Below are 27,516 nucleotides of genomic sequence, written 5' to 3' on the forward strand. Positions count from 1 at the left end.
CAGAGGACCCTGATGTATGTTTGGGAGCAGGATTGGGGGCACCCTGGGATAAGCCTCCAGTTAGGGCAACCATTACCCTTCCCTTCTCACACCTTGGTCCTCTTTAGTGACTGTTGACCTAGATCATGACTCAGAGACTGCTGACTGCTGCAGCCAACAAAGCAGCTAATAGAGGAAGGTTTCACATGGGATGTCAATAACAGAATTAACATTAGCAACAGGGAGGAGTCCAGAAAAGAAGTTCCTGTTGTAGGAGCAAAGGCCAGACTGATGAGTGGGATATAGGGATGTGACAGTTGGTTGTATCAAAGGAACCCTCTGGAAAAATGGACATCATCATGCCCAGTCTAAACCATCTCTGCCATTATTTAGATGACAGATGAAGAGAGACATGAAGAGAGAGACAAAACAAAGGATCAAAACACAAATCACTAGCAAAGGGAAATACAACTGCTCTGTGTTGCTGATGGCCTCTCTCAATACAGAGAGTCAAACCTGCTGGCTCATTCAAGCAGGTACTGTAGAGTCCCACGAGCTTTACCTGCTAGTCTGGAGATGTGGTTTTCTGGAAGAGGGGAGAGAAGTCAGGATTCTCTGTTATAACTCAAGAAGGATGTTGAGAGCAAAGCAAATGCAAGGAATGTAGAATCTTGAAGAGAAAGGAGAAGTCCTATAAAGTCAAAGTGTGTATGAGGGAAAGTCCAAAGTATTCACTTTCACGTCTAGTTCTTGGCCAGGAGCTTGATGGGTCTTACTTGCCAGAAAATAAAAATACTTTAAAAATTAAAGAATGTACTCTCTAGCATGATAAAAAATGATCCCTATTAAAATTTTGGAAAATTCAGAAAAAAAGAGAAAAAGTTAGAAAAGAAAAAGGCAGAGTACAAATAACAAGACAGTCCTCATTTGGCTTGACTTCTGTCCTGTACCTCTTTACCTAATGGGTGAGTTGTGTTTGTTGTGGTTAAACATAGTATTTTTCCTACAGAGTAATTTTTTATTCTTACTGTGTTTACTTAACATTAGTGTATTTTTTTTCCTTTTTTATTATATATTCATGGTGAATAATTTTGTCTCTAATGACTGTTTAATTTTCATTGGTGTGTTAAACCATAATTAAGTTAACCATTCTCTACTATTTTTCACAAAATAAATAATCCCATAAGCATCTTCCATAAAGAACTTATTATATAAAAATCTTTTATATATTCAGAAGAAATAGGACTTGGATATTTTAAGGCTATTAATATATGCTGCTCAACTGTTATCTCAAATTTTGCAACAAAATGTGTTTTTAACTATAAAATATAAGTGTCAATTTCATTGTCCTTCTATCTTTTAATCTGATATTAGAGTAGATTATTTTTTACATATTTACATTATGTTGCTAGATATATTTTATGTCTTTGTTGAATATTTTTTCATAATAAGCTACTTTCTCCTATAGATTTCTGTGGTCATGTCCTATCCTCATTTACATATACACTATTAGTATTTTACTATTGATCTATGAATTACTTAAAATTTAAAATTATTTACCCTGTTATATTATTATTTTCCTTTATTTCTGGTTTATATTTAATATAAATATAACCTAAAATAATAAGATGTTAAATTTTTATATGGCAGATTCAAGACTGGTCGTCATCTTTGCAGTTTCATTAATGAATCCTAGGCTTTAGCAGCCTTCTTTTTCCTAAAAAATCGCCATTTTCAAAGGTGGTCTACAGATTCCTCAGAGTCATAGCACTATCAGGTAAAAGACTCATTCAAAATATAGGACAAACATTGGGTTTCAGTGTAATTGAGTACAAAAATGCATTGAGGTATTTTCGGATTGCTACAAACTTTGATGAAATATCCATGTTGAGTTTTAATGTATTATCAAAGAACAGCCATATATGAAAAGGTTATTAAACTATTCATTCCTTTTCTCATACAAATCTGTGTGTTGCTGAATTTTCTTTATTTACATCAAGGGAAACAATATACCTCAAGATACTGACTGCAGACAAATATATGGGAATACAGATGTATTGTGTTATTAGCAAGGTATTATATTTGCCAGTACTTAAAATGATGCTATTCTTTTTCTTTTTTATTGTTCTCTAAAATATAGTCCTGTTTCATAAAACCATGCTATTATTTTAACATGCAACAGGTTTCTCGTTACTTTTAACTGAATTATCAAGTCAATGTTTTTAAAACTTCTCAGCTTTAGTTTATGACACAGAGCATATTAATACATATAACTCACATAGACAAAATCTCTGCAGGGTCAATAATTCTGAAGGGTATAAAAGAATTCTGAGACCAGAAAGTTTGAGTACCACTATTTTTGAAGTTAAAGAAATATATGCTGTAGCCAGTCATCCAAAACTATATATTAATCTCTTCCTTCTTCCTTGACTTTTAGAGATGTATTTAACCTTTATCACACTCTACTGTATTAGAGCTTGGTTCTTTGTTTTCTACCAGTCTGTTTTGTTGATTTGTACATTTTATCTGACACCATTATCATACTATTTTAATTGTAGTGTTATACCTTTAGAAGAGAATTGATATTACTCAATTATTCCTACTTTCTAACATGTTTTTGCTTATTCATTTATGGGTGTTTTTTAAGATCAGTTTTGCATCAAAATATGAAACTTTAAAAAGACAAAAAGACAGTACAGGTAGATGTTAAGTTAAAAGTTTTGAAAGGTATCATAATAAAGAGAAAGGATAGAATAGATAAAAGAAAGCAGATAGTGCTTGTTCATTTTAATGAGGACCTCTTCAGACTACATTAGGGGAGAGTAGTAGAAAAAAACTTACAGCATTTATAGCAAGAAATCTTGACCAGTTGTCCAGTAGAGAAAAATTATGAGCTTCCATGCTTCACAACAAAGGTGATCCACTGAAAATGTTTTTTTTTAAATAATCAAAATTCTTGGGAACATGTTTGTATATTCAGCAGACATTTAGGAAACATATGAAGCTTGAAACTAAGTTGAATGAATCTATACTGACAAAATAATTAGTAATGAACACAAAGATTTCAGCTATAGGATATTCATTTTTTCATTGTCCAAAGAGTAAAAACTGGAAGCTATATACACATTCAAGAACAGAGAACTGATTAAAAAATTTATGGTATATTCACAGTATTAGACTACTATGCTGCAACTCGGTGGTACGGATGTCTTTTATTGAAAGAGAGAACTATTTGTTATCTATTTTATTTTATTTTTTTTTTTTGCCTGAATATATCTTTTTATTGAATGATAGAGTTATGGAAAAGTAATATTTAAGAGATTTTAGACTTTCTTATTTTCTATTTCTACAGAGACAAAATTATTTTCATCAGTTATTGCTTTTTTGTTGTTACATTGTCACATCATATTATAATATAAACCCTATTGACTGTTTTTTTTTTTTTTTAGAGAATCTGCATTTTACTTTATTTATTTTTTTTTTTTTAATAAATTTTATTGTTATATTCCCCATACAATTGCCGCCCCCCATTCTGACCCCAATCCCTCCCCTCCCGCCCCCGCCCCCCTAAAAGTGTCTCTGGTTCATAGTTTTTTGTTGATTTTGATTTTCACTTTCTTATAGTTTTTCATTTTCCTGGTCCATTATTTAAGTTTTCTAGATTCCTGCTATGAGTGAGACCATCCGGTATTTTTCTTTTTCTTTTTGGCTTATTTCGCTGAGCATGATCCCTCTATTTTAAATAAACTAAAAGAAGGTTATGAGAAAATTAGCGCACTATGGCAACAATTAAATTTTTACAAAAGCACACACTACAGAACAAAATCTGAAATAGTACTACCCAAATGTTCATAGTGGATATCTCTGACTTGTGAGATTTTAAGCAAGCTTTATTTTTCTTCTTTCTTTTAGCTTTTTTTATGGTATCCTTTTAAAATTTAACATATTTCACTTATATAATAAGAAGAAAAAAATTACAAGTTATTATTTTTAAAGTTAAAGTCTCAAATCTTCAGGGAGAACTTAACAACATTTAGCTTGGACAGCCTAAGAGGAAAGGCTATTTTTATATTATTTATATAAGAAATAATAAGTACAGGAAAATTCTTACAAATATTAAAGTGATATTATGAAAGGAGTACTGGTACATTCTTAGAAGATGGCAGCCTGAGTGCAAACTCTGGGTTGCCCTGCCACTCAGAGGTTCAAATTGTTGTTTGCTACCTTTCACAAGGAAGTACATGAATTAGAAAAAAAAAAAAAAAAGAAGGCAAGAAAGAAGAATGAAAGTAAGGCAATAAATAAGAAGAAAGGAGGTAGAAAGGGTAGAGAAAAGAAGAAAAGGGAGGTACGTGAATGTTCATGATAAGGGAACAAACATAAAACACCTTTTAAGAGACTATCATGATACAAAAACCAGACAAAAGAAAAAAGAAAGGAGGGCCTCCTTGGAGGCACAAGGGGTTAAGGACAGCACAGTGAAGCTATCCACAGCCACTGAAGCACAAGTTCAATCCCCCGGCCGACCAGGGAGTTACCCACATGGCGCGGCAGACCTTTCCTGTCTCACCTGCTGCTCCCCTCAGCAGTGTATTTCAGTCAGTCTGTCTGTTCTGTTACCTGCTCTGTCTCTAATGAATCCTCTCACTCTCCTCACCTCTGGCTTATACCCCAGTTCTTGTATGCATAAATAAATAAATCTTAAAAATGAAAAAGGTGAAAACTTCAAGTAGCTATCTCTTATGGACTTAGGAGCAAAAATCCTCAACAAAACATTAGCAAAACAAATCTAACAACATGTGAAAAGAATTATGCACCATTACCAAATGAGATTAACTATAAAAGGCAGTTTCAATATTCATTTCAATATTAATTTAAAAATTAGTAAATGTAATCCACTGTATCAACATGTTAAAAGAGTGTATGATTACATCAATTTATGCACCAAAAAAGCCAACATGAATTCATGATTAAAATCTCAGCAAATGAGAGGGAAATTTCTTCAAGCTGACAATACCTATTAAAACATTTAGTTAACATCATACTTCATGGTGAAAGTAAGATGAGGAATAAAGCAAAGGTAATTGCTATCACCACTATTTTTCAACATAGTTTGAAAGTTACAACCAGAGCAACAGAGCAAGAAAAAAGACATAAAAGGCATAGTGGTAGGAGAGAAATAAATTAAAATATTGTCTACACACAAACTCATGAGAAATCTACAAAAACACACCCAAGATCAATACGTGAATTTAACAAAGTTGCATATATAATATCAGCACACTAAAATGACTATATTTCTACAAACAAGTATGGTACAATTGGGACCCAAAATAAAATTAGGATACCACTTACAAGAGCTCCAAAATAACTGAAATATTTAAGTATAAATCTAATAAAACTTATATGGGATCTGTATGCTTAATGTAAAAATCAAGATATACACTGGCAGATAAATAACTATTCTGTAATTCAGTTAATTATCCACTAAACAGAATGTAAGAAAGCCTTTTACAAAGTCCAATAAAAATTACAGTAAAATTTGGAGTAATAATTATATTATTACTCTACTTATTGAACCAAGTTGTTTGACTATTTCCTTTGAAAGCATATCCTTTAAAACTAATAGTTTAAAGTAATTGAAGAGATTACATAAAAGCAAAAATCCCACTAAAACTAAATGCCATCATTCATGTAAGATCAGCTAAATAAATTATGTCTCCTTTAGATTTATCCAGTTGCCACTTCTATGAAATTTGTGGTTTGGGGTCTCTTTTGTGTTTTACTTGGTTTGAATCCAAGTATTCTAAAGCTGTGTAAAAAAAAAAAAAAGGAGGCAAGAGTGGAAGGCTGACCAAATGTGATCTAGCTGGATAATTTAAAAAAAGGTCAAATTATTCTGAAAAAAAATTCTGTCCTGCCTGATTGAGTCACCAATTATTGAATTGAAAACCGACCATGTACACATTGAGTACTTGAGAATTTTCTCCTTCTTTGTCCATAAAAATAAACTCTCTCCCTCATTCAGCCACTAATATCAGTTTTTTGCTATTATACAGTTATTTGCTAGTATCAGCTGCTATGAGATTCCTACTATCTATTCCCACATCTGTCATCTGTGGCCTGAAATTGTCTTCCAGTTTCTAAAGAACTTTCCTCCTAGCCTAAACCAAGAATAAACATGAGTTGGTTGGTTCAGCAAAAAAGAGACTATCCAATCAATCTACCCATTTGATTTAAATAGTTATTCTAATTCTGATGGAGAACCACATAGCCAAAAGGATTATTTACCTACAATAGTCACTAGCCAATAAATATCCATATTTATCAAAGATGCGGCACAACTCTTACTGTTCCAGGATTAGTGTTTAATGAAACTCAAGGAGTTGTCTAATAATATATGGACAAAATATATGGGCAATATAGAAGAATGATTATTTTAAAACCAAACCAAAGCTCACCAAAATTTTAACCGGCGTTACCACTTTTCTAGCAATGACACCAGGGGCTCTTAAACGAATGGTTTCCAAAATACACCATTTAATCAGAAGGAGTTTCTTCAAATCATCTTCAGACACCTTAATCTCATCTTTACCTGTAAAGAATTCGGAAAAAAAATAAAAGATGGGCTTAAAGAAGCAGAAAAGTTATTTCATATAAGCTCATCAAGGTAAGACACTGCCTCTGACAGCATTAATACTACTCTTTGATACCAAATTTAATAATTGCCTCTTTTCTCTTATCCATATAACAGGTATGGCATTAAACAAACAAACAAAAAAAACCGGGCCTCCCCTGGTGTTATAGGGGGTTGAGCACTGTGAAGCTATCTGCAGCCTCTGCAGCACTGGTTTGATCCTGGCGGGCTGGCAAGGGTCCCACATGGCACAGCAGACCTCTCCTGTCTCACCCACTGCTCCCCTCAGCAGTGTATTTCATCAGTCTGCCTGTTCTCTTCCCCGCTCTGTCTCTGGTGAATCCTCTCACCCTCCCACACATCTGGCCTGTACCCCTGCTCTTGTATAAATAAATAAATAAAGCTTTTAAAAAATTTTAATTATTAAAAAAAAAAAAAACATTGCTGCTTACTGCAGTGTGATGGACTGATAGCCAACCTTGGTTATCATAGTCCTATGACTTTCAAATGACTAAGACAGTCCCTGTCAGAAATTCTCATTCCACATAAAGACACAGCAATAAAAGATTGACATCAACGAAATAAAATATCTGCATACAAGAGTGAAAAATCTAACAAGTCATCTGCTACTTCTACTTCTTCTCTGCTTGTTATTCATACATTCATTTTTGGTTTTGCTTTATTGTTTTTTTAACTATACATTTCAGAAGACTCAAAAAGGAACTTTAGGAAATGGCTAATGGCTGATGTGATACCTGTTTCATATCTAACATGATGAGGTCTCCCTTTAAATACAAGGACATCAAATGTATACCTAATATAATGTGTATCCCTAAGCTTTTATTTCAATAGAAATTACCTGAGAAAGAACTGGAATATATCTTTTTACAACCCAGTGTATGGTCATGGCCTTTTGGTTGAGGGTATTTTAAGTAAAAAGATGATAAAGTATTTTAAGAAAATTACCTTAAACAGCTGTTTTCAATTTGGTTTTGACAATATTTGCTTAGTAAAAGTCAACATCATTGTCCATTTAATTAAGCCAAATTTCACATTCACTTTCCAACTATATTGGGAATAAGTGGGTAAGAGTGGAATGTTAGGGTCTCCAGTCATGTCCTTCTTTGACTCTGGATGAGGCTTGTTGTAAATCCAGCCCATTCTGTGGGGGAGGCCTAGCTGCTTTCGATGCCTTATCTGTCAGTACATATGAAATTCCTGAGCAGTAAGATGCTAATGTCATTGCATTGTTATTGGGGAGTCTCTCGGCAGCAGGGTTTTGAGTTCTGGCTCTTGTAAGACTATAAGGGCATCCCCTATAGGGATTGAGGAATTGAGTTTCATTCTACCAGTGTTACAACAACTAGAAGAAGAGACAAGCATACAGTTAAGTGGCAAACCATTTAGGCAAAGAAATTGTTGTGTAAGAAGTAAAATATTCTAAGACAGTTAAAACCAGGGAAATTTCATATCCAACAAAATGAGAAGCAAAATATTCTGTGAATACTTTTCTCTAAAAGGATAATTTTAAATAGTTTGTCGCATAGAGCAGGCTTCTATCTATTTGTTATAAATAACATATATATATATATATATGTATATATAATTAAATAGTCCAGCTTCAACAAGGGAGATGAATGAGTGGATATTCCAAACAAAGGAAAATGAAGAGCAAAAAATGAAATCTGCAGAAAGCATTGTATATTCAGAAAAATAAATAGTTTTAGTTTGCCCAAAGGAGGAATAAATGTGAAGGGCCAGGGAGAGATCCACTAATGCCATACTAGAGATAGTCCTTAATGTCATTCTGGAAAATTTGGACAATAGAGAAGCTGGAAGATTCTTGCCTTGGGCCGAAGGAGGGAAAAAACTTCAACAGTGAAGTGGTGGTATATAAGAACTGTTTATTTGCTCATACTTAAGCAGCCTAATTTTACAAGGAGACAAAATGACCTGAAAGGCTATTTTTTTTTAACCTTCACAGACATTGTCTTACAAAACATTTGCTTTTGCTTTTCCTTAACAAGGATTGGAAAATGATAGGTATGTCTTTTGCATCTTCACAATCTAAATGCAATCATACATTGCTTAATGACAGTTCAGTCAATAATGGAACATATATGCGATGGTGGTCCCAAAAGGCTTGGTAATTACACTCTTTGACATTCATACAAGGATGAAATCACCTAATGATACTTTCTCAGAAAATCTCCTAGTTGTTAGATGACACATAACTGCATCACAGTTTTGCCAAATTGTGTTCAATGAAACATTTGCAAATGTTTAAAGGAGAAAAAAAGGTTGTATGGTCAACCAGATATGGGAACTATTAAGATGCTATTGGTGTTTCACTGGACACATTAGCATAGTATAGGCTTTGAGAAATCCTGCAGGTAGAGACAGCTGTTTATGCCAATATTTCCAAACCTTTGTGACCATAGAATCTGTCTTCTCCCATAACCATACAAGCATCATCATTAACCACTTAAACAGGACACAAAAGATAACTAGCTACCAAATGACTACGGATCATTTCTATGACAACTATTTAAAAAAAAAAAAACTCAAACTCTAGTTTAAACCTATTTGAGCATTACCAAAACATACCATATGTCTTGCCATGCATGTGGTCCAATCTTTTGTAAGTAGCAATTTTGAATCAAAGGAAGGAATTATTACCAACAGAAAAATAGCTCAATAAACCATGAAAACTCTAGTGGTAGCAAACTTTTACTTACTTCACATTAAAATTTCTTTAGTTGAAAAAATGACTGAGATTTTTACATATACAACAGAGATGGTTGCTAAATCAACTAAAAAAGCTTTTATTTGGCCTTTTGTGGAGTGTAAAGTGCTAAGCAATACAGAGAATACCAGAAATTTAAGTGCTAAGGATCTTATACTGAAAAAGACAATAAATTCTAAAACTGAAGGAAAGGAAGGGTAAATGCCTCACCCAGAGAATGTTAAGGTAAGAAATTCTGAGATTCCAGTTTATGAATTGGTTTATGAATGACACACACACTTAGAGTAGCACCTAACAGGTGCTACTGTTAGGTGGTGTTTGTTTATTATTATTTGTTTATATATTATATATTATATATTTATATATAATATAATATATATTATATTTATATATATTTTAATATATATTTTTATATATATTAAAATATATTTTTATATATATTAATATATATTTTTATATATATTAATATATATTTTTATATATATTAATATATATTTTATATATAATATATATTATATTTATATATATTTATATATATTATATATTATATATTTATATATATCATATATCATATATTATATATTACATATATTTATATCATATTTATATATTATATCATATATTATTATTAATATATTAATATTATTATTAATATATTATATATATTATATATTATTTGTTTATTATTAAACACCAGGTGGTGTTTGTTTATTATTATTCCTATTACTATTAGTGTGAATTTACTAATGACTCTCTAGAAATCATAACTCTTTGATTTACTCTTGCTTCATAGCTAATAAAATTATCCTTTTTCCTCAAATCTTTGTTGGAAGAAAAGCTACAGATTGGCAGCATATCTAATACAAATTGGATACTAGGTCTGGGGGAATTCTTTCAGTCATTCTTTCAACAGATATTTGTTGAGAATCTCTCAGCAGTGTGGAAATGTGGAGTATGAAGATGAATGGATGACTCTGGCTCTTAGGAGTTAACATAGTCTGAGGAGATGAAGAACTCAAAGTAGATGATTTCTGATAACTGTTATCACGTTACATGTGCTGTGGGTCATAGGATGACAGTGATTAGATGGGAGGGAAAGGAAATATCAGAAAGACTTCTCAGAAGAGGTAAAATCTGAAAAGGGATTAGCTACACCAAAGTAAAGTATTTGCTTAATAAAAGTCAACAACATTGTCCATTTAAGGAAGCCAATTTACAGTCAGAAAACAGGAACTTGGTTTGCTGGAACACAGTCTAGCGCAGGATGTAAGGGAATCAGGGTGCTTTACTGAAGTCCCAGTCTGCTCATACCAGCTGAAGGCAGAGCTGATGACTGAAGGCTCTTTCATTCAAGCTTTGAATGTGCCCTAGGAGCACCCAGGTTTCAGTCATGGGTCCTCCCCTTTTCTCTGCCTATACACACACACTCTCTCTCTCTCTGGAATGTTCTAACAGATCTTGTCTATAAATCACCATCAGTACAAATTCTATTTCCTTCCTTGATCACTTTCCTTAACTCTAACTTATTTTTTTTGCTTATTTTATTGGCTTCGTGATAGTTCTGCTTGCAGATCTAAATGACATCTATCTCAAAGCTCTCATTAGTCAACATAGAACATAGAACTTTTCACTTTCTCCACTAAAATAATCTTTCCTCCCTTGTTTTTCCCATCACAGAAAATGGTAGCAACATTGTCCATTTGCTTAAGTGAAATCTTATCAAGGAATGATCCATGATTCATCCCTTCCCCCTTTACTGCCATTTAATCAACTACCAAATCTGTTGTTTCTATCACAAAATAGAACCTACCTCCATTTACATCATGCCATCTTCATAGATACTACTCTTAACCAAGTCACCACTGTTTCTTATCTTGTTCATATTACTAACCATCTATGCTCCCTGGTCCCACCTGGCTCCTCTACAGTCCCCATGTATATCATATCCCCAATGTATATTATATCCCTATGTATATATGCATATCACAGTAAGTACTCTCTGCAGTTCCCATTGGGGACTTCAATGCCCTTTAGATTAATCCAAAGTTCTTACTTTGGCAAATAAGATTCTATCTATTCCTCTCATCTCATTTCACACTGAATCCTGGGGTCTGTATGACCTTTGCAAATTAAGCAACCTCTCCGAGCCTCAGTTTTCTGGCCTATAAAATGAGAACATTCAAAGTATCTGCCCTATTCAATTGTGGGGATTAAATGACTTAATAAATGTAAACTCTTGCAACTGGTACATAGCAAAAACTATGTTACCCATTTTCATGATTCTTTCTTGTGACTTTTTCCAACATTTTGGAAAGTTGGTACCTTCTTATCCTTCAGTCCTCAGCTAAAATATATTCTTCTGAGGAAGAAGAATCACACCAGTTAATGTAGCTTTACATTAATGTAGTCCTAATCATTTTCATACCATTTCCTTTATAGTTCCTATTAATATATGAAATAACTTGGCTTATTGTTTATTGTTGTTTTTTCCCAAATAGGATGTGATTCTAAGTGTTTCAAAATCTTTCCTTCTATTTTTTGATGTATCTAACATACTGTAGGGACTTGAGACATTTTTTACTAAATGAATGAATGAGTCTCTAAAATAGTCCTAGAGGAGATCAATTAGGAAGTTTTTAGTTTGTTTAATAACAATGGCAGGGATGAGGAGGTAAAGCCAAATTTGAAAGAATTTTTGATGGAGAAGGTGAAAATATTTCAATTAACAAGAACTTTCTGAAAACCTGGTATATACCAGACCGATGGTTCTCAAATATTAAGTAGGTGTGAGCATCATCCAGGAGGCCTGGTACTTGTCTTTAAAGTTTTTGATTCAGTAGGTCTGTGATGGGGCCCAAGAATTTGCATTCTAGTTCCAGGTAATGCTGATGTTGCTGATCCAGAGACCATATTCTAAGCGCCACTGTGTTAGAGTAAAATAAGTTGAATATACAGTTAGATTTTGTTAATAAAATATAAAAAAAAGATTTAAATGAAAAATCCTGACTGGATATTTTGACACCAAGATTTACTGACTTTCATTAGCATAAAAAGAGAAAAGGAATTTTTATATCTTACTATGAACCATAAAATTAGATAATGTGATGGTTAAATATCAACCTCTAATCAGCCAGGATTTCAAAATATCAACCTCTAATCAGCCAGGATTTCAAAATTGATCCAAAATTATATCATTTTTGGGCCTCTTTGGTGGTGCAAGGGGGTAAGACACAACCTGTGAAGCTATCCATAGCCACTGCAGCATGAGTTCAATCCCCAGCAAGGGAGCTACCCACATGGCACAGCAGACCTCCCCTGTTTCACCCGCTGCTCCCCTCCGCAGTGTATTTCAGTCAATCTGTCTGTTCTGTTCCCCACTCTGTCTCTGGTGAATACTCTTACCCCCCACACTTCTGGCCTGTACCCAGTTCTTAAATGAAAAAAAAAGAAAAAATTATATCATTTTTATAGCTACAAATATGTTATTTCCATCTAAACAGGAATGCCAATATACCTCTAGAGATTATTCACTTGAGTTTACTTGTGGCCATATATATTGGGCCCTATTCTGCTGTTCCCTTAGCTGAGGACATGGTTTGGCAAACTTTGATCAGTACATTAAATCAGAATCACTATCTATTTTTGTAAATGAAGTTTCCTTGGAATACAGCATAATTCATTTATTTACATGTTGTCAATAGCTGTTTTCACATTACTGACAACAGATACTTTTTTCCAATGAAGCCTAAAAATTTACTTTGATGCTTAAAATTTATTATTTGACTTTATACAGATAAAGCTTGCCAATCCCTGACTAAGAGGAATGAAGGGGAACGAGATGCTGTTTTGATCCTCACTGTACCTACTGTTGTGTAAAAGTTCAGGTTTTATCTCAGCATTTTAAATTTTACACATACTATGAATTCTGTGTGGTCTTCATCACACATGTCTTTTATATATCCAGATCAAGTGGTCAATGATTAGCACAGTATCTTTGTAACCCTGTCTAAAATTGGCTATTTTACAGGAAAAATATAAACTATCCCTCAGGAAAAGAAATATCTTTGTTTAGAACACAAGCCACTAAAATGGTCTTCAGATTACATTCACAAACCCGGAGGACACGTGGAAAGGATAATGCTAAGGAAACCAATTTCCTGATACTTAACCTCCACATTTATTCTTTTCTCAAACTGGCCTGCTTCAAAAAAGACCACGGTCCAGTTCTCTTTCTCTACCTCCCTAACGGTCACTCCTCACTTTACAATGAGAAGCTTGCCTTTCAGCCAGTTTGACATTTACTCTGGCACATTTCCCCCTAAGGTACACAAATCTGTTGAGTGCCAAACAAAAGGGTAATTAGAGAATGGATAGAACCTAGAGAAGAAGCCCTTGAAAGGAAAGTACCCACACAAAATAAATGTGTTCTTTTCTTTAAAGAAAATAAATATTGAAAGCAGACATGTTTTATTTCCGCTGTTTGTCCACCAGCCCTCGCACACAACAGTATATATGTTTCCATGTTTGTCAACTTATTCATCTTAGAATTTAAAAATGAGATCGGTGTCACAGCAACACATAATAACATGTATATTTGAATTGAAAAACAGCTCTTTTCTGTTAGAAAACAAGAAAGATTGCTTGATTAATTTGACAAGGACTGACTGCTTTGTGGCAACAGTGGCAACCATTTCCTATAACTAAATAAACAAAATCTATATCCTTGATATTTATATATTTTAAATAGACCAAAGGCCTATGGACAATGCACCAGGAATGATCTTCCTTTTCATTTATTGAAATCCAGGGTAACAAATTTTACACATCAAATTCAAAATACATGAGGGGATCCAGAATTCCTTTTTTTTGAGTAAGTAGGGGAAAAAAGAAAGAAAAGGCCAGAAAGAGAAAAGAAAACCACTGACTAACAGCATATATCAGAAGCTGAAGTGCTGAGGTGGTAACGCTGGATTCCCACTGTGAGACAAAGGGAGGGTCAGCAGACCCAGGAGGAAGGAAAAGGAAACTGGCATCTTCCAGATAAGTAAAACAAGACTGGAGATCTGAGAGCAGAGAGGGTATCCACCTACATGACAGATGACTGAAAACCTAGTAGACAACCAAGGAAAATTCTCTGTGGGTGATAAGACTTAAGAACACGAGAATATTCAACTTCATGTCAAATACTCAAGTTTAACTTGCTTCTACAATGTCATTTTCCCTTTCCTTGTCCCGAATCTTAAGTGTTTTGATGAAGTCAGCTAATTCATTAAGTTAGCACTTAGGGAAATAAAGATCTCGGTGATATCAGGTAAATCAATTCTATATGGAAAAGAGGCAAAGCCTGGCAAAAGGGAAAAGAATGAAATTGAGAAATCAGCAGATATAAGAACCAGCAGTCAAGAGAAAGCTGTAAGTTATACAAGACCCTACTTCGTGCCACCTCCCCCAATGCTCCATTTAAAATTTCCTAAAACTCTGGATCAGGGGTCAGACCAATTTCACCCTTCTGTTGAAAGCCAAGGCTGCTCCAGCAAGGTAGTAGTACCCTTGATAAAAATGAGCAGTGCAAATAGATTAGCAGTAGCCTACAACTCAGATTTTAAATCTCATTTTCAAAAAGTCTTTTCTCATAAAAATTCTGCTTAGAGCATCTACATTGAACATGTTTTCCCAACAATCTTTTTCTTGTTTTTCTATTTTACCTTACCACAGCCAAAGGTTACAGAAAATAAGTATTTCCTACTTGATCTAAAATAGATGACTACCAAGGATCCGGATTTGCTTTTGAAATCAGATCTTTGTGACTTTGAAGTGACTGACCCATAGCAAGATAGGCTTAATTCTGGCCCTAAAAAGTCTAGGACTTTTAATCTCCTTTTTGAAAAATGGATTTTTTTTTCAGGTTCACAATCCATTTTTTTTTTACAAATTTTATTTTTTATATTCCCCATGCAATTGCGACCCCCTTATTTTGACCCCAATCCCTCCCCTCCCGCCCCCACCCCCCATATAGTGTTTCTGGTTCATAGTTGTTTGTTGATTTTGATTTTTACTTTCTTATAGTTACTATTTTTCCTGGTCCCTTATTTAAGTTTTCTAGATTCCTGCTATGAGTGAGACCATCCGGTATTTTTCTTTTTCTTTCTGGCTTATTTCACTGAGTATGATCCCTTCCAGCGCCATCCATGTCGCTGCAAATTGCATGTGTTTATCTTTTTTGAATGCTGAGTAATATTCCATGGTGTATATGTCCCACATCTTCTTGATCCAGTCATCTATTTTTGGGCATTTGGGCTGTTTCCAAAGCTTAGCTATTGTAAATAGTGCTGCTATAAACATAGGGGTGCAGGTGCTCTTTGGAATTGATGTTTCTGTGTCCTTTGGGTAAATACCTAGGAGTGGAATTGCTGGATCATATGGAAGCTCTATGTTTAGTAGGTCCAGAAATCTCCACACAGCTCTCCATAGTGGTTGGACCAGTTTGCACTCCCACCAACAGTGCAGAAGAGTTCCTTTTTCTCCATAACCTCGCCAACATTTGGTGTTGCTAGTTTTTTTAATATGTGCCATTCTCACTGGTGTAAGATGGTATCTCATGGTAGTTTTGATTTGCATTTCCCTGATTACAAGTGATGTTGAACAAAAATGGATTTTTTTAATTAAAAGACTAACTGAAAAAGTAGAAAAGTATTTTATACTATATAATATAGAAATAAAAGCTTTAGGTTGAATATAATGCTTAAAATTTATTGTGACATACAAATTGTCACAAAACCTTTTAGACCCAAGGTGGAGTTCCTCCAGCCCAGGCTGCCAAGTCAGCTTTCTGAAACTTAGAAAACTTTTGTGTCCCTGCAAGTGCTCCACTTCGCCTGGTACCTTCAGTACATTTGGACAACCAATCCCCAAATGCTAAGCCATCTCTGGTCTCTATACTTATTTTCATGTTGCTTCTTAAACAACGCTGACTATGTGGCACCAGCCAAGCAGATATTTTCTACTTTTCTCTACCTTGTTCTTTATTCTTTATCCTATAAAAGTTTCCTGCCTTTTGCCACATTTTCAGTTTTCCAAAAGAAGGGTGTCTACTTTGTGAAGTACTGTTTTGTATCACCTAAATAGTTTTCTTGATTTTTTTTTAAACAAAATGTGTAAGAGATGTAGACTATACTTTGGAAAATGTATTTGGATAAAATATTTTCAGTTTTTCAAATCCCAGTGAGATGCTGGAAAAATAAGGTAGTATTCTTGAACTAGACAAAGAAAAAGAAAAGGAAAAACACTAAGTTTTCAAACATCTTTAGATTAGAGACCTTTCTTATTATAACTCTTAAAGATGGCTCTGTACCCATACTGTGCATATTTCAATGCACATCTGTGGTTTGTTCTTCCAGAATTTTGACTCTAAAATTAGAAGACGGCTTCACTTGGAAGAATGCCAAGGTAATCATCAAAAGGGCTAGAGCCTTGCAGAGACCATCCAGTACAGAAGACAGCCAGGAAGAAGATATGGTTGATTTGGAATAAGAGTGAGAAACCATCTGTTTAACTCGGCACAAATGCAACAAAAGTCAAACCAAATCTCAGTATATCTGAAACCAAATAAAAGGATTATTCTGGCATTCAGAAATAGAAAAAAAAATGCTAAAATGCAATCCATAGCTTAGGGATTCTACAGGCATGATGAAAAGCATGTTATAACACACAGAAGCTATAAGTTCTGTTAAGGATCTAAAATAGATTGAAATTCTATTACTTCCGCCTTTTATTCACTCAGTATAAATTTGCTTCTGTCATGTGCTAGCACAAGCACAGGTGCTATAAGAGATAGGGTGAGAATAATACTAATTTACTGGCCATCTCGTGTCACAAACACTTTAGACCACTACATTTATTCCGCATCAGTGTCTTGCCAGCTATCAAGTCTCAGATTGGTTAGTGTCCAAGGAGACACGCTAGAAAAAGAGGCAGAGCAGCGTTCAAAGCTATGACTGTGCATACTGAAAGTCCTTCCCCTGTTTACTCTGTACCATTTCTGCCCCTAAGAGGAGGCAGAAATAAGTCACTGCCTAAAGGAGATTGACCCAGGAACACAAAATATTATCTGGATGTAAAGAACTGTAATGAAAGCTTCATAGGAGAGGATTTCAGTGTCAGTGGAGTTCATCCCCTCTCACCTGGGCTGCAGTTTTAGCTAAGCCTCAAAAGGATGAGGGGGACTCACCAGAAAAGAAAGAAAAATATCTCAAATTCCAAAATTAATCATAAAAACATGATTCCTTGGTTTTAAAAAAGGGAACGTCTCACACAGAATCACTGAAGTAAGTCTGCCCTACTGAGAGATGGTTTCTCTTGTCCCTTAATAATATTTATTCCCTCATTTTAATATTTATTTTCTTACATTGTTGTTACTTTTTAGACAATATTTGATTTCCTCCCCTCTGCCCTCGCATACACACACTTAGTAAGTAGATAGATAAATAAAATATTAAAATACTGTTTCTGTAGTACGGACGCAACCAATAATTTTGGGGAAACAAAACTATGTTTTCACAGTAAAGACAAAATAGTGGGCACTTGATGAGTCATTCAGACCTTTTAGATAAATTCTGGGGAGGCTGAATAGGAAGGTGAGGTTGAATACTGAGGAGGCCCTGGCTTCCCTGAGCCTGAAAGACAGGTGTATTTGCTCTCCTGGAAGGATGAATAGAAGTGACTAACAGATTTCCACTGAAATTTACAAAGTGCATCCCTGTACAGTCCACCACCTCTTCCCTAACTTTTGAAAGCAAAGATCCTTACACTTGTTTGCTGTCCTAAGTCATGAGGTAAATTTCCCTTCACAGAGGTTGTCTTTTCATATTTAAAGAAGAGCTTGCTAAAAGCATTTAAAGTGAAAGTGTATGCACAAGGTCATAGTGCCACAAAGAAGAATGAATCTGGGATAAAAATGCATGAGGTAAAGGTTAAAAAATAAAGAAACTGGTATAATAACTTTTTTTTTAAATAATAAATTTTATTTTTATATTCCCCATACAATTGCAACCCCCCCATTCTGACCCCAATCCCTCCCCTCCCGCCCCTCACCCCCCCAAAAAGTGTCTCTGGTTCATAGTTTTCTGTTGATTTTGATTTTTGCTTTCTTATAGTTATTCATTTTTCTGGTCCCTTATTTAAGTTTTCTAGATTCCTGCTATGAGTGAGACCATCCGGTATTTTTCTTTTTCTTTTTGGCTTATTTCGCTGAGCATGATCCCTTCCAGCGCCATCCATGTTGCTGCAAATTGCATGTGTTTATCTTTTTTGAATGCTGAGTAATATTCCATGGTATATATGTACCACATCTTCTTGATCCAGTCATCTATTTTTGGGCATTTGGGCTGTTTCCAAAGCTTAGCTATTGTAAATAGTGCTGCTATAAACATAGGGGTGCAGGTGCTCTTTGGAATTGATGTTTCTGTGTCCTTTGGGTAAATACCTAGGAGTGGAATTGCTGGATCATATGGAAGCTCTATGTTTAGTAGGTCCAGAAATCTCCACACAGCTCTCCATAGTGGTTGGACCAGTTTGCACTCCCATCAACAGTGCAGAAGAGTTCCTTTTTCTCCACACCCTCGCCAACACTTGTTGTTGCTAGTTTTTTTAATATGTGCCATTCTCACTGGTGTAAGATGGTATCTCATGGTAGTTTTGATTTGCATTTCCCTGATTACAAGTGATGTTGAACATTTTTTCATATGTCTGTTGGCCATTTGCATTTCCTCTTCAGAGAAGTTTCTTTTTAGCTCTTCTGCCCATTTTTTGACGGGATTATTTTCTTTGTTGTTGTTGAGTCTCATCAGCTCTTTGCAGATTTTTGTGATCAGTCCTTTATCATTAGTGTTGGGTGCAAAAATGTTCTCCCAGTTGGTGGGGTTTCTCTTTGTTTTTGTTATTGTCTCTTTTGCTGTACAGAAGCTCTTTAATTTGATGTAGTCCCAGCTGTTTATCTTTGCCTTCACTATCACTGCTTTGGGTGATGTATCTGTAAAGATGTCTTTGATGTGCAAATCACGTAGTGTTTCGCCTATATTTCCTTCTATATATTTTATGGTTTCAGGCCTTATGTCTAGTTCTTTAATCCATTTTGAGTTGATTTTTGTGTAGGGTGTGAGGTAGTGGTCAAGCTTCATTCTTTTGCATGTAGCGACCCAATTTTCCCAGCACCATCAACGATTCCTACCAAAATATGGTTTAAAAACATGTTGTCAAGGGCCTCCCCTGGTGGCGCAGTGGTTGAGTGCTGGGCTGTGAGGCTGTCCACAACCTCTGCAGTGCCAGTTCGACCCCTGGCCACCAGCAAGGGTCCCACATGGCGCACAGACCTCTCCTGCCGTGCGCACTGCTCCCCTCAGCAGTGTATTTCGTCAGTCTGCCTGTTCTGCTCCCTGCTCTGGCTCTGGGGAATTCTCCCACCCTCTCGAGCTTCTGACTGTACCCTGTGCTTGTATGAATAAATAGATAAATCTTTAAAAGAAAAAAAAACATATTGTCAAATTATAAGTTAATTTCTTTACAAAGTAAGTCAACATTAAAAGTTGGTGTTTACTTTGACTGTTATTTAGGAAAATCATACAATAACTTTGAAAAAATATATAGTATTTCTAACTCAGCAATCAAAAAAGATGAACTCATGCTATTTGCAACAACATAGATAGAGCTGGAAGGAATTACACTAAGCAAAATATGTCAGAAGGAAAAAGAAAAGTATCAGATGGTCTCACTTATAGGGGAAACATTGGAAAACCTAACAAAGGATCAGAAAAAGGATAAAACTTGCAGGCAAATCATTGATATGAGGCCTTAGCAGGGGAGAAGGACAGGGGTCAAAACAGGGGAGGGACAGTACAAGGGACCACGGTGATGGATCACGGGTGCGGTGGTGGTGGGAGAACTACGGGAACTACACATGAGGGGAGAAGTCAATTACTGTATAAAAATGACAACGATGTATGAAAATAAAAAAAATAAATTTAAATAAAGGAAAATATATATAGTATTCCTAAGACTTACTGAAAAATAATAAAGCAATGATAAAAATTACTGCAAGAGAATAATGGCATGAAACCAGTTCTATGTCATATTTTCTCAACTAGAGACAAAGCCAATGAGAAGCAGTAAATAAAGAATTTACAGCATGGGGGGGGCATCTTATACCTCTCCCTTTATTTCAGGAATTTAAAAAACTTCAATATGATAAGTAATGCTAAAAAAAAATCAATCTTAAAAAAATATGCCTCTACTTTATTCCAGGAATAATTTCTTGTATATACAAAATTGCTGTTTCCTTCCCAGAAGAAGCCTACATTCACTGGAAGAGGTTAGCCCATCTCAAAATGTGGATAAAGTGTCCTGAAGTAGATAATGTCATTTACAATACATCTTATACAACAAATGACCCTATAACAATCACTTACAGGAAAAAGGATGCATTGGTTACAGATTTCTGGAAATTTTTAGTGAGATGAAGTTTTGTTGAATTGTCTCCTCAATGAGAATAGTAATCAATTCCTTTCTATAATTTTCTTTTAAAGTGAAAAGAAATATTGTGAAACTAACCTTTGATTATTATATACTTGATCTTAGCCAAAAGGCCAAGAAGTGATAACCTTTGATTGTTATAAAGGAAAATTAATTCTAAATTTTGGATAAATGATAATTCCCTTCTCCAAACAAGGACAGGGTTCCTTCCACTGAGGCACGAAGTTACTTCCACCCTAGACCAAATATTCTATGTGTTGCCCTCTGGGAGGGACGTGCTGGCCATGGAGGATCGATGCCCACAACTGAAGCTGATCTAAGTATCTCTTCTCTATGTAAGGAAAGTGCTGTTGTTGCACCTAGTGCTTGATTGTCTTGTTTTCCTTGGTGACTCTGATACCAAGATGCAGTGGGCAGAAGTGTTTAAAGTCCCCCCTCTGCCCACCACCCTGGATTGATAACCAATCCACCACATTCTGCTTGACACCTATTAAAAGTATTACAAGCAATAATGTTTTGGAACTATATTCTTCTCAGCAGCTTCAGTTTGATATTAATAACAATAGAGTGAATATGAAAAAGCCAGTAATAACAATGAGAAAAATACCAAGGACTGCTATATTGTTTAGAACAGGTTATTACAACTGATGGAAGATAAGGAGGTAAGAATCAACAGATGGACCCCCCCACTCTTTTTTCCATTATATGCACATATAAAAATATCCCAAATTCCATTCTGGCAATTCAAACAAAGTTTAATGCCATTATTTCAAGTAAACATCGTAAGAGTTCTTGGGAAAAAACAATACCTCATTTTATTTTCAGAAATATTTCTTTTGCACATTAAAAACAGATTATCAGTTTCTCTATTTACTGCAATATAAAAGTCTGCTGCATAATCATATTGCTTTTGTCAAGGAATGTTGGACAGCACGAATTACAGTAAATTAAAACAAGCGATACTAACTTAAAAACAATAGTAGGTAGATAATAAAATATTAAATAAAATTTTGATCTTTATGCTTTATTTACAATGAAACTATGCATCATTCTGAATGTTTAGAATATATTCTGTGAAGAGATCTGACCTAATCTTATGATCTTTATCTCACTATTTTCAAAGAGAAAGAAAGATTATTCGAATACCTCAATAATTCTCTCATAGGACCCTGAAAAAAGAACTGTGTCAGAATGAAAAATACAGAGCACAAATAAGGCAGATTAAAAATGCCATGAGGCGGTGAGATTGTGAAAGACTGAATGAAAGAAGCAGCAATAGAGAAGGACCTGTATCCATGTTTGTAAATCTGACCTGGCATATCAAGAGATCTACAGCCACCAAGGTATCTCTTTCAGCATGTTGAAGCTAGGCAATAAAGGAGGAGAGAGTGACTTCACAAAAAGTCTCCTGAGATGGAATGTCAGAAGATACACTTCAGGGGTTAAAGGCAGATAACTGTGGGGAAACGTGGCCTTCTGAGAAAGTATAATGATGATTTAAATGCACAAAGCATCTGACTATGTATCCCTATTTTTTAACTAAAAATAAAAAAAAAGTCATAATGGTAGGGGAACAGAATGATGTACAAATCAAAATGTAAATAAATAAATTAAAAAATATATAAAATGTAAATATATATTTACACATATTTATATTCATATAGGTAATACATAAATATATAAATACATGGTTTAATGTTAGAGTGAAAATATGGATAAGATCATTTTCTTTTTCAGCTCTTTGGGTACAGCAGTGCTTCCCTATATTGAGAATAGACAAAACCTTATAGGAAGAGATTTAGAAAAAAGTAACTTCTCTTTATCAAAATATATAAAACAAAGTTTGGTTGAACTATAAGTGTGTAGATTTTTAAATAAACAGAATAAAGATGATGAACTTTTGTCTGTGGTCAGCACATAGCTATTTCAGTTAATTATTGTGTTGTCTTTCAAAATTGTCCATAGTTCATACATGCATGAAGTTTCAAGAGAAAGTTGAAGAGATTTAAGTGCAATTATCCTGTTTCTTTGGAATCTGCAAGCAAGGGGTCCCCTGGCCAGGGAATAGGGAGGCATGAGGATACACATAGATATATATAGATACAAAAGGTACATACAATATACTTATATTTATTTAAATGCATCAATGTATTAATATAATAAATATGATCGATCACATACATATTTAAAAATACATTATTTACAATGTATTGATGTTTTCATTTTTCTATCCAATACCTGAACCCTGTGTTCTAACAGAAGCCTGACAACTATCTCAGAGGAGAAAAATGTTCAGATTTTTGCTCTCCTTGCATCCCTTGTAAGTAGGACATTACCATGAAAATAAGACTTTGCTAATCATATCAACCAAGCCAGATTTTAAAGGAAGAGTTAGTGATGTAAAGAAAGGAGACTAAAATCATTTCCTCTGGCAGCAAGTGTAGTGTTTGCAAGACAAAGTGCCTGGGGACACAAGTCATTCAGTGTCCTGTGTCAGCAGCCACAATGTGCTTGGCTTAGTGGTAGCATCATGCTTGCCACACCCAGTTTGCAACTTGACCTGGAGCATTGTTTCAGGCTTTGTACCTTTCAAGTCTGGTTGTCCAAACCTCTAAGAAGTTCTGTGAACTGCCTGACAAGCTTTTAATAGATTTGGTTTTCTTTTATTATTAATCTGTCAGTCATTTTCAAATCTATGTAACTTTGGGATTACATTTGCTGTCTTACCTAATCATTTCTAGTTAAGTTCTGCTACTTCTAAGATACTTTGCTGATAAAACATAGGAGTAATCAGAAAGACCAAAGTGGAAAAAAAAAAGTGGAAGGGAAAAGTTCCAGTTATTAGGGAAGTGAATGGAATCACAGGAGGGGAAGGGTCATGATGGCCAATGATGGGTCAGAGTGGGTAGGCTGAGAAAAGCAGATACATCAACCAGAATTTATGCTGTGATCAATGTGCAGTGAACGTTTTACATCTGAAATATCTATAGAGACAGAAGGTCAGGTGGAAAGGAAAGTCTGATGACCAGGACTTATCAGGTAGTGGAAACTAAGAAGGATTAGGCATACATTTGTGAAGGGGCAGGAAAAATTTCAGTGGGAATGGATGCCATAGCATCTTTTCTTTTTTATTTATTTTCTCTAAATATGGTAGGTCTGTTACTCACAGTTTTGTTATAAATGTGCTCACATTCCTTTTTAGGGGAAAAAAAGGTCACCAATGATGGTGATTTCAGCAGATTCTGTGAAAACAATGAGGCCACACCTAAGAGCTGACTCCATGCAGCTCTTCCTTTAGATATCTACTTGTTTAACCTCTGACTATCTTCAAGTCCTTGTTCAAATCTTACCATGCCAATAAGGCCTACTCTGATACAACTATTTAGTACTACTGGCACTCCTGATTCTCCCTGTTCTGCTCTATTTTACTTTTTATGTAGCATTTATCACTCACTGATGTTTCTGGAGTTCACTTATTCATTATGTTTACTGTTAATTGTGGTCTCCCTTACCAGAATGCAAGCACCAAAAGGAAAGTAATCCTAGCTTTTCTTGTACATTCCAAACTCTTCAAGCAGTTCTTGGCACATAACAAGGGCTCAATAAATATTTATGGAATGAATGAATGAATATGGCTGGGATGACACAAACACGGGGGAGTTTGTCAAAGAGGAGATTTTTGAGATAACTCGGAGCCTCCAAGACTACATGAATGTTTTAGGTTTTATGCTGGATGTTAACTTAACATGATCTGACAGATAAGAGGAGGGAGCCAGTAGAGAAAGAAAAGGTGAACCTAATAAGGATTGGTGATTAATGGAATACAGCATAAGAGGTAATTAGAAGTACTGAGATCCATATGTCTAGGTGGCCTTGGTCAGAAGGAGGCACAGATATTCAATAAGTTAAGATGATCCCACACTAAACCATAAATCTGAACCTTTTCATGGTATTTATTATCATTTGCCATTATTGTGTTTGGGTAAATTTCATTCTTCTGAGAGATACATGTTTTAGAAAGCAATTTGATTATAAATATGGTTAATCATATTTTCTGAAGCAAACATGAGATGCATAGTTTAGAAAATATTTTTTTCTAATCTATAAGCTTACTCTGTGTAGACTCTTACAAAGGCATCAAAATGAAATCATACTTAGTGTTATAAATGTAACATATAGCAGGAAGAAAATGAAGAGTGATTTTAGAGGTTATTAAATGCCGATCTTAGTTAGGTTGTTACTCTGCTTACAAAGATGGATTACACCATAAGGTTTTGGTATCTGTTTCATGTGTATGAACATTACTCTGGGATTATTTTCTGAGCACCCATGTCACATAACTAGAGGTGTACTGTAGGAGGATGAATACGGAATCAACTTGGAATGTAATTAAGCTGGAAATTGGATCTAAACATCTTTTTTTTTAATAAATTTTATTTTTATATTCCCCATACAATTGCAACCCCCTTATTTTGACCCCAATCCCTCCCCTCCCCGCTCCCCCCCCCAGAGAGTTGCTCTGTTCATAGTTTTTTGTTGATTTTGATTTTCACTTTCTTATAGTTATTCATTTTCCTGGTCCCTTATTTAAGTTAGCTCAGTATATATTACTCAGCATTCAAAAAAGATAAACACATGCAATTTGCAGCAACATGGATGGAGCTGGATGGGATCATGCTCAGCTAAATAAGCCAGAAAGAAAAAGAAAAAAAGAAAAATACTGGATGGTCTCACTCATAGCAGGAATCTAGAAAACTTAAATAAGGGATCTAAACATCTTAACTGAAGCTTTCTGAGGAAAATTTTGAAACAAGGAGATCTGCTACTGTGTAGTATCAACTCTGGAGATAGACAAACTTTGGTTCAAATCACAGTTCAACCATTTACTAGCTGTGTGGTCTTGGGTAAGTTACCTAATTGATACTATGTTTCCCTCGTGATTAAAAAGGGGTAAACATTAACATTTAGGAGGGATGATTCAAGGATTAAGTGAATAAGAAAAACAGACTAGGGCACAGTACTCAGTAAATGCAAGCTGCATGTTAGCTATTATTGTTGCTATTATTTCTATCCTCTAGGATGATGTTACACATAAATAAATAGTCTTGTAACATATTTATGTTGTATTTTAGCCCCTTTAAAAGTATAGTTATTTGATAAAAAAAATTCACTTATTGCTATAAATATTCAAGAAAACCATGTTATTTCAAAAAGCAATATTAATATTTGGAAGTAGAAAAACTCAGTCATAATAGTCACTAATTTCGGTTCTCCCTGGTGGCACAAGGGGTTAAGCATCGCACTATAAAGCAATCTGCAGCCTCTGCTGCACTAGTTTAATCCCTGGCTAGGGAGCAACCCACATGCAGCAGCAGACCTCTCCTATCTCACCCACTGCTCCCCTCAGCAGTGTATTTCAGTCAGTCTGCCTGTTTGTTCCCCACTCTGTCTCTGATGAATCCTCTCACCCCCACATCATCTCTGGCCTGTACCCCAGCTCTTGTATGTATAAATAGATAAAACTTTTAAAAAAATAGTTACTGGGCCTCCCCAGTGGTGCAGCAGTTGAGCGCTGGGTTGCAAAGCTGCCGGCAGTCTCTGCAGTGCCGGTTTTATCCCCGGCCACTGGGCGAGGGTCCCACATGGCCCACAGATCTCTCCTGCCGCCCACTGCTCCCCTCAGCAGTGTACTTCCTCACTCTGCCTGTTCTAATCTCCGCTCTGGCTCTGGTGAATTCTCTCACCCTCCCGTGCCTCTGACTGTACCCAGTGCTTGTATAAATAAATAAATAAATAAACAAATAAACAAATAAATAAATAAATCTATCTTTAAAAATAATAATTAAAAATAAATAAATAGTTACTAATTTCATGATGGGAGAGATTACAAAATTTAATACAACTGGCTATATGGCTATATCAGTTTAGTCATAGCTAAAATTTAAAAAATAGTTATGGTTTGACTGCATTGTGCTGTCTGATTCATATTTGTAATACAAATATTTGTAACATATTTGTAACACAAAGATGAGATGAACATTTTTATTTTGCATTTTTCCAAAGAGAAAACAGGCTTAAAGAATTTGGTAATAAGACTAAAGAGATGCCACTAGAAAGTGTTACAAGCAGGTCTGAACCCAGGCAATCTGATCCCAGTATTCTGTTTTCTAGGTTATTATGGGCAATTAAAACAATGCACGGTGATTTTCAAATTAAAATTTAAAGCAAAATGACATTTCCAGGAGTTGTATCCCCAATCTCTGTAACAAAGCAAAATATTCTTTATCAAATTCTCAATGATTTGATAATGTATATTTCTCCCAAAATTAAGGTATAAAATAAAATAGGGAAGAAGATGCTTTACAGAGTTCAAAACCCTAGAGAAATGTTAGCAATCATTTTCCCTAATAAGCAACCTTGGTCCTGAGGCTTGGGCCTGAGGTTATTCCATGTCTCAAAGTTTTGGTCAGATATTGGCTGAGAACAGTGTTCTGCTGACTAAAAAAAAAAAAAAAAAAAAAAAAATCCCTTAAATTTTATTAATGTCAGTTATTTACATAACTGTCATTTTGAGGGTACATTTTCACACCATCATATGTTCACATGCTTCACTCACTCTCCACCATAATTC

The 27,516-nt window shown here is 34.9% G+C and overlaps 1 protein-coding gene across 4 annotated transcripts in view; it reads right to left on the reverse strand.

Moving 5' to 3' along the window:
• LOC119252536 (24-hydroxycholesterol 7-alpha-hydroxylase) overlaps positions 1-27,516 on the reverse strand; it is a 79,958-nt gene that overhangs the window by 24,420 nt on the left and 28,022 nt on the right. For all 4 annotated transcript variants that reach the window (XM_054698852.1, XM_037519835.2, XM_037519834.2 and 1 more), the window contains one exon: positions 6,441-6,574. In XM_054698852.1, the coding sequence (XP_054554827.1) occupies positions 6,441-6,574 (134 nt within the window). The remainder of the gene's footprint in view (positions 1-6,440; positions 6,575-27,516) is intronic.

This window comes from Talpa occidentalis, unplaced genomic scaffold (assembly GCF_014898055.3).
Source record: "Talpa occidentalis isolate TD23 unplaced genomic scaffold, MPIMG_talOcc4v2.1 talOcc4.2, whole genome shotgun sequence".
Classification (NCBI taxonomy): Eukaryota; Metazoa; Chordata; class Mammalia; order Eulipotyphla; family Talpidae; genus Talpa; species Talpa occidentalis.